Below are 8,389 nucleotides of genomic sequence, written 5' to 3'. Positions count from 1 at the left end.
CCTCGAGGACATTGAGGAAAGTTTTAAAAAGGAGCTCACTCTGTGCGTTTACCTCCGCAGACTGGCTCTCATTTCGATACACACATAACCGGCGTGGACAGACTGTCACGAGAACCGCTCATTTGAAACCAATTCACATTACTGCTAAAAATAAAGGAGGGCTAATTGACTCCGGCCAACCTTCGGTGACGCGGCCCACACAGGCGACGCATGCGCAGTGTCGCCGGCGTCACACAGCACCATCAGTAGGAGCAGGACCAGCGAGAGCCGCCGGGGAGAAGGGTGCCGTCGTTGTTTATTTTACGCAATATAAACTTTTCTCGCAATGTCGGGTTTCGACAGTAACCCCTTCGCTGACCCAATGGACATAAATCCCTTCCAGGTGAGTGTTGGTTGGTTTCTGCCCGCGAATCGAGCTTCAGAAGCTTTTCGTTTTCTGGTGTAAAGTGAATACAAAGATATGCTCTAACAAAAACCTGTTTGGTTGGTTGCTGGGTTTGGCCTAAGCATTTCCTGGCTAAGAATCGCCACTGTTAAGTGTGACACGTTTCAATGCGTTTATAAACATTTTTACGTTAAAACTGTGAATATTCGCTGGAAGTGTGCTCCGAGCTCACCTGCGCAGGTGAGCAGACCCGAGAACAGGTGCCTGCCATTAACCGGGAGTTCTCTTTTACAAGCTATTCATAGATAACACCATTAACTAGAAACCCCAGTAGCAAGCCAGTGACGCTGCTTTTAACTTTATAGATAGGTTTGTTTTTGTTTCTTAGTACATTTTTTTTTTGTTTTATATTTTACAGACCAGTGTTTTTTTTAGGTCTTATAGACCTAGGAATTAATGCTTATGAATCCACACGTCTTTGACATTTTAACTTAAGAAATTGATGCTTAATCTTTATTTACACACACACAAGAAACTGTAATTTAACTGAAACAAATGTGGTCTATGGCGAAGAGTGTTATTAATAGATAATCTGGTGAGAGAAAATTCAGTGTTCAGGTGCTGCTCCTCCACTGGATGGGACACTCCTATAATTCCACAGTTGGCACCACATAAACACTGAACAGTCATGGATTCTCAGTGTCACACCTTACAGTGTGTTTGATCTTTCTTTTTTTTTTTTTCTCTTCTTCCCAGGATGCTTCAGTCACACAAGCCACCAGCAGAGTCAATGACAACGTCGGGGAGTACAACCCATTCTCTTCACCAGAAACGGTCAGCCTTTGTGTTTTTAATGGAACTGCTCATATCATAGTGTGATATGGTATTCAGCAGGAACCAAATCCTTTGGTTTTATGAAAATATATTTGAAAAGAGATATTGCTTCAACCTTTTTTTACAGGGACACCACTCTGGGACGACAATCCCTATCTCTGCTGCACCCTCTCAACCAGCTGTACTACAGACATCTGTGGAGCAGAACCCGAAAGTGAGTGAGACGAATGCATTTCAGCGTGTTTAAATAATGAGATCAGACAACATTAACTGATTTAAGTTACGTTTTCAAGAAATGCAAGTCAAGACACTACCATGCAAAGAAGAATGAGTATATTTATTTTTCTTTACTTGGTCGATTGTAGCTCGAGTGGTAGAGTGGGTCGCCTACTAATCGGAAGGTCGATGGGCCAATCCCTGACTCCACATTTGCATTCCTTTGAAGAGATACTGATCCTTGAGTGCCCCCCGATGCATCCACTGGATCGTTAGTGTGTGTGTGTGTGTGTGTGAGAATGTTAGTAAGCACTTCTTGCATGAATAATGTATAAATGTGTGTGACTGGATGAATGAGAGGTATAGTAGAAAGAACTTTGAGTGGTCAGCTGAGTAGAAAGCTTCTCTACCACCCACACACTTGCACTCTGATTGGTGCATCACAGGTAATTCATTAAAGGTTCAATGTCTTGCTCAAGGACACTTTGGCATAAAGATTTGATTGGTGGAGGATCTAGCCAACGTCCTGCTGGTTGGTAGACAACCTGGTGCACATCCTGAGCCACAGCCGCCCCAAAAGTCATCACATTTTACTGCAGGGACCATCTAGCTTATCGCTGCAAGAAAGCAGCACCTTGGATGGTTATTTTAGTGCAGTACATGTATGAGGAAATTGTGTTCAACAATGCTGAAGACAGTATTAAGATGCAGGTCTGCTATCACACATCAGGCTAAAGCAGCTGCTGCCCAGGCTAACCTGATCAAACAGCAGGAGGAGCTGGAGAGGAAAGCAGCAGAGCTGGAGCGGAAGGAACAGGAGCTAGAGAACAGGAGGGCAGGCACCGCATCGAACCCCGGAGGTAAGTGGCTGCAGGTATTTGATGTAGTTGTGTTGAGTATGTGTTAAATCTTAAATGATAATAAGGTTTTTAAATCTTTTTCTGTCAGCTAAAGAGAACAATTGGCCACCTCTTCCAAGGTTCTTCCCTATAAAGCCCTGCTTTTATCAGAATTTTGAGGAGGAAATCCCGGAGGACTACCGCAGGATGTGCAAGAGAATGTACTACCTCTGGATGTGTATGTACCCCTGATTGTAGTATTTTATATGCCAATCACTGACCTAAAAGGATGGCATAGTACATCAAATCTCAGCTTTTAATATGCTAAATTTAAAGATGTATCAAGACTTTCCACTGTGATCATACTTTTGCTGAAGTTCTTACTTTTTTCTTTACAAATGAATCATGATTTATAACTTTATCCATTACAAGATACTAGATTGTTTAAAGTCATAATTGCTGCACTAAAACGTTAAGAAATTATTTATTTACCCCACATTTGGGAAATTAATTTGTTACGAGATGATAATAACAATAATAAAGACACTATTCATGCCTATTAGTTTAAAAGTGCACAGAGTATGGTTCACCGGAACTTTTTATAAGCAGTGTTGTATTATAAGTGTATGTCTGCGTCACTGGTTTTCTTTTGCACCTCTCCAGTCCACAGTGCCACTCTCTTCCTCAACGTGCTGGCCTGCCTGGCTTGCTTCACCGTTGACAGTAACTATGGGGTTGACTTTGGTCTGGCTATTCTTTGGTTCATTCTCTTCACCCCCGTGGCCTTTGTCTGTTGGTACAGGCCGGTCTACAAGGCCTTTAGGTATGCTGTGTCACTGGTATTGTTTACACTTATGAACTTTAATTCAAGTCTTCAAACTGTAAATGATCTCCAGATTCATTTTTATGACTTCATGCGATTGTGAAACTTAATATCTCTATTGTGCAATATGTGCAAACCAGTGAGCACCTTCGCATTAATAATGTCCCCTTTTTTTCCCCTCCATAGGTCTGACAGCTCTTTCAGCTTCTTTTTCTTCTTTTTCGTCTTCTTCTTCCAAGTGGCAGTTTACATTATCCAAACTGTGGGGATTCCCCATTGGGGCAACAGGTCAGTGGGATTTATTTTTTTCCTTTTTTTTTTCCTACTATACCTGAAAGTGTGGTGGAAGTGCTCCAAGATTCTGTTTTTCATTGTATGAATGTGCATGCTGCTTTGGGATACATTCAGTGTGCATGGACCACCACATTTCTTCATTCACACGTGTGTTTGTGTGTGAATTCCTCTCCTGTCTCTCCTCTATTGCATTTCTTTGACAGATTCCTGCTGCCCTAATAAATCTGGGTTGCTGCTTTGTAAGTGTGTGTAACTTTTATTTTGGGATTTCTTTTCTATCATGTATAAAGCTCCTCAGGTTTCCATGTGTCATTTTTACAAACTTCATGCTTTACATTTGGTATCTGGTTGTTTGTGTATTTCTCTTTAATCCACAAAAAAAGACTTTCAGTGTACTATAATATACTGTATATAATAATTACAGAGAAAATGTGAAATTACACCTTTTTTCCTCTTGCATGTTTCTGGTTTTGGCAGTGGATGGATAACATCAATCACCATGATCCCCACGAACCTGGCTGTGGCTGTGGTTATGATGGTAGTGGCTGGATTTTTCACTGTAAACTCTGTGCTGGCTGTCATCCTGCTGAAAATGGTACGCAAAAGTAAAACTTCTGTTTACATATCATATTTTTATAGGTAATCTGATTACTATTTTATTATGAACCTGTCAGGTTTAATATAATGTATCTTGATGAACTGAATAACCCTAAGCCAAGTATTTTAAACATGTTTTAGATGTCGATGACTTGTACTGCGTACATATATAAATGTTGTTTTTTCTCATTTATACCTGGAAGCTACGTCAAAGACAGAACTAAAAATCGGGTGGTGACAAAAACTTTGAACAGCTTCAGAGGAAATTTTCAAACCAAGTGTGTGTGCTGAATGCACTTACTGTACAGACTTTCCTCCATGTAGAAATTCCAGGAGTGTCTTTTGGTTTTTAAAGACAATAATTAATTAGAAAATGGACACAATATTTCATCTTAATGCAAAAAAAAATAAGGGGGGGGGACAAAAACAACCATTAAAAAAAACAGTCTGTTCCTTGGCTCATAAGTCTCCACTAGACATCTATTGTATTTTCAGATATCCTCCTCACTAACAGATCAATGAAACTGAACTCATGAGCTCCTTTGTAGACATAAGAACCATGGACCGAACCTTACAGGAACCAGCAGGTTAAACACTGTTTCATCATTTGATCACCTGTCATTGTTTAAAATTTTTTGTCTTTTCCTATCATCCCAGGTCCACTCTAAATACAGAAACACAGGTGCCAGCTTCACCAAGGCCCAGCAGGAGTTTTCACACGGTGTCCTGAGCAACCGAACTGTCCAAAATGCTGCAGCCACCGCTGCTACCTCCGCTGCCCAGGGAGCCTTTGGCAGGAGCCAGGAAAATTAGTGTGATTTCTACAAGTTTTTTGTCTCTGGCTATTCTCTTTTCTGACCAGCATACCGGGCTAGCCACGTCCCAACATTATCCAGTTGGTGTAAAGGAATTTTTAGGGAAAAGGGCAAGAAGCAAGTAACTTATGAGTATACACCAAGTGGGGTGTCTCCATTCTCCATGTCCACTAAAAAACTAAATAATAATAAAGATTGTGTAATTTAGGAAGATGCGTAGCTAAAGACATAAAGTCATCTTATAGGAATAGGAACCTACCCTCAGTTAAACTGTATTTGTATAGCACCTTTGATGAAGGACAGTGCAATTCAAGGAGCTTCATAGATGATTGACGAACTAATAATAAGATGGTACATTAATTTAAAAAAAAAAAAAAAAAAGGTAAAAAGATTATAAAATGCAAAAATAAAATGGATGGAACTTGTAAAGACCTGCACAGATCTCATCAGCATATGTCATATTCATTTATGCTTTAGGGAAATGTCCAGTAGGAAATCTGAAGCTGGGGTTTAGATTGAGGGCAAGGTGAGGACGCCACACAAATAAAATTGTAACATTTCATCACTGCAAAGCTATTGAAAGCATTTAACAGAGTAGACTAAAGAGATACATGTGAGATGATCTGCAATACAAGAAACACTGATTTAAATCCAGTAATTCTTAAAGATCCCGGTAAAAAGTATCAGGATTTTTTCCTGCTAATGTAGGAATGACGTACTGAGGCTTGAAATATAAACTCTTTGTCCAAGTTTGGGTTCTCACTTGACATGAGAATTTTTTTTTTTTCCATCTGTGCACAATGGATCTACAAAATGTTTTTCACATTACAGCAGCATACAGAACCTTGCAGGATAACTCTCCTGACTATAAGTGCATTAATACCGATAATACACTTTATGCACAGTGGCCTTCCTCTCAGATGTCCTGTAAAAGTATAAATGATAATAAATGCATACTGTTACATTACTGTGCAGTTTGAACTTTGCTCTCCAAATTTGATGTGTATATGACAATAGGATGAGCTGCTGATTAATGAAGGTGATGGGATAAAGAGGTCATTTGTACTGTTTTATCTGCTTACTGATATTTTTTTTTTTTAATGAAGTGAGGCTTAAAGCTGTTCTTGAAGCAAATGAAGATGTTACATTTTAATTCATGTTAAGAAAACTTGGCATAATACAGAGACTTGCTGTGATTAAAATGAAAGGGGCGGGGGGTACAGGTTTATTAATGTAAAGTTACTGAAAGTATAGAATTTGAATGTATTTACATGAAAAGTGCATTAATGAGTAGAAAGAACAATATTTTTGACTTTGTGCCCATGGTAGATTTACTACATGTTAACTTAATATTTCCTGTTTTTCCTATCTGCACCTACTTGTAATTAGGTTTGAGTGTTTCATCCCTTTCTCTCTGTGTGTGTGTGTGTGTGTGTGTGTGTGTGTGTGTGTGTGTGTGTGTGTGTGTGTGTATAAAGTATATAAATACTGCATACTCCCGATCTGATGTTTGTACCTCAGTGCCTTTAAGCAGAAGTAACATACAAATCTTTGTGTGATCATTCAAGTTCAAGACTTTTAATGCCCCGTTTTATCTGTAGCCTGTGGAACAACTGGTGAAGATTTCTTGTGATCAGAATGTGTTAAGATTATGTAAATATTGGTGACTTATTTAAACATATTTACTGCTGGGGTATGCATTGGAAATTGATTCTCAATCTTAACATTCAATAAACTGTACTGTCTATAAAATTCTGAATTGAAGTCTTGGAAGTGGTCTTCTTAGAAGCGTATTATTATCTATCAGAAGTGGTCCAAGGACGGAACAGTGGTGAACCAGCGACAGGGTTATGGGCTGTCCTGTGTGGACCGATCCAACAGGCGAGCTACTATAGCTCAAATTGCCCAAAATATTTAAACGCGGTTCTGATAGAAAGGTGTGAGAACGTGTGTATGGGTCTGCATAGCTGCAGACCAGTCAGTGTCCACGCTGACCTCTTTCCTCTGCTGAACTTCAGCCCAACTTACAGGATTTAAAGGGTCTGTTACTAGGGTTGCCAACCGCCCCTTGAAAAACGGAATCGTTCGGTATTTAAACAAAAGTATTGAGCTGAAAAGGGACGCACTTTGTCAAATGGTTAAAAAAATAATTACCCACACAAAAAAAAGAGCTAAGAAATTCCCCACACTGGGAAGGGTGAAGACAATCGGGTCGCCCAGCCCTGGCCATGAGGCGTCCCTTATTTTTGTTTTCAGGGAGTTGGCAACCCTATCTGTTACTAACATCAACTGATCTTTTATTACGGAGAGAAAAAAAAACGGAGACGTTTGACCATGATGCAGAATGGCATGTCTGATAAAAAAACAAACAAACACGAGATCAGCACAAACACCTTATACTAAGGAAGGGTGATGATTTGGGCTTGTTTTGCAGCTATGGGATCTGGGCAGCTTGCAGTCACTAAGTTAACCATGAACTCCTCTGTATACCGAAAGAGTCTATGAAAGTGACGATACACAACAGGACACAGATCCCAAGCACAGTATCAATTCTATGAAAAGAAAAGATTGCAATGGCCCGGTCAAAGTCCAGACCTCAACCTGACTGAAATGCTGTTCTGGGCCCTCAAGAGAGCTGTGCATAAACACATATCTGCAAACCTCAATGAACTAAATAAATGATGTAAAGAAGAGTGGGCCAAAATGAAAATGATTTAAAAGACTGATAAAGTCATATGGAAAATTATTAGTTTAAGTTCTTGCTGCTAAAAGTGATTTTACAAGCTACTGAATCATGTGGTGTACTTATTTATTAAGAATACATAGAATGTTATCGAGTGAAAACTATGAAAGACGAAAAATGGTTTTTAAACCCTTTTTTGTAAATAAAGTTTTTTTCTTTAACCCTCTGATGCATAGTGGTCACTGGAGTGGACAGCTACTAAAACGTACATATCTCTTTAATGCATTGGTTTCTATGGTGGAACTGCATATTAGCCTCTAGAGTGCTCTCTGCTGCCATGCTCCATTGAGGTCAATTCAGTGTTCAGTTTGTGCAACTGCAAGTAAATTTCCTCTGAATCAAAGATGGCAGACAAACTGTCACCCCTGCCGACCACTGCTGGCATATCCTGTCAATTCTTCTATGCTAAAAGAGCCCAACAGGTAAAAAAAATATGATATGCAGTAACATCTAGGGAAGGATATTATCTGTTTGGAATAAGAAATTGTTATGTCTAATATGTAGAAAACTACGATTAACCATTTGTCCAATAAAGTGGACATCATGCATTACCCACTATATTTTTTTTAACATGAGTCATAAATTGCTTCACTGTTTCTTGGGACTGTTTTGGTTATACGTAAGCGTATAATTGTTAAATTTATAAGCTACTCATTTAAAATATATATTTTTGTGCAGATCAGCTGTAGTTTGAGTTACTATAATAATTATTTTATCATATTTTGTAGACTTCAAATGCAGCAAAGAAAAAGGCAGCGTACAGAATAGTCCAGGAAATTCCATCCAGCTCCAGTGATGATGATTTCATTGATGAGTGCAGTGATGGTGAGTTCAGTGATAAGT

At 39.2% G+C, this 8,389-nt stretch overlaps 1 protein-coding gene across 2 annotated transcripts; it reads left to right on the top strand.

Annotated features, from left to right (window-relative positions):
* The first annotated feature begins 205 nt into the window (after positions 1 to 205).
* scamp2l (secretory carrier membrane protein 2, like) lies at positions 206 to 6,543 on the top strand. 2 transcript variants are annotated; one of them, XM_063472020.1, is made up of 9 exons: positions 210 to 382; positions 1,142 to 1,219; positions 1,347 to 1,433; positions 2,166 to 2,295; positions 2,384 to 2,512; positions 2,938 to 3,097; positions 3,284 to 3,385; positions 3,869 to 3,986; positions 4,646 to 6,543. In XM_063472020.1, the coding sequence occupies exons 1-9, from the start codon at positions 326 to 328 to the stop codon at positions 4,799 to 4,801; spliced, it is 1,017 nt and encodes a 338-aa protein (XP_063328090.1). In that variant the 5' UTR covers positions 210 to 325; the 3' UTR covers positions 4,802 to 6,543. The 2 variants fall into 2 exon arrangements, 1 of the variants encoding a protein (XP_063328090.1); XR_010093817.1 differs by lacking the exon at positions 4,646 to 6,543 and having other exon boundaries at positions 206 to 382; positions 3,284 to 3,630; positions 3,869 to 3,949.
* The last annotated feature ends 1,846 nt before the right edge of the window (positions 6,544 to 8,389 follow it).

Source organism: Pelmatolapia mariae, linkage group LG1, assembly GCF_036321145.2.
Source record: "Pelmatolapia mariae isolate MD_Pm_ZW linkage group LG1, Pm_UMD_F_2, whole genome shotgun sequence".
In the NCBI taxonomy this organism is placed as follows: Eukaryota; Metazoa; Chordata; class Actinopteri; order Cichliformes; family Cichlidae; genus Pelmatolapia; species Pelmatolapia mariae.
Note: the sequence above shows the minus strand (reverse complement) of the source record. Positions and strands in the feature narration are given on the sequence as shown.

Coding starts and splice junctions, on each gene's coding strand:
- scamp2l (XM_063472020.1), top strand. CDS start 326: ATGTCGGGTTTCGACAGTAACCCCTTCGCTGACCCAATGGACATAAAT. Junction 383..1,141: donor TGGACATAAATCCCTTCCAG/GTGAGTGTTGGT, acceptor TCTTCTTCCCAG/GATGCTTCAGTCACACAAGC. Junction 3,098..3,283: donor CCGGTCTACAAGGCCTTTAG/GTATGCTGTGTC, acceptor TCCCCTCCATAG/GTCTGACAGCTCTTTCAGCT.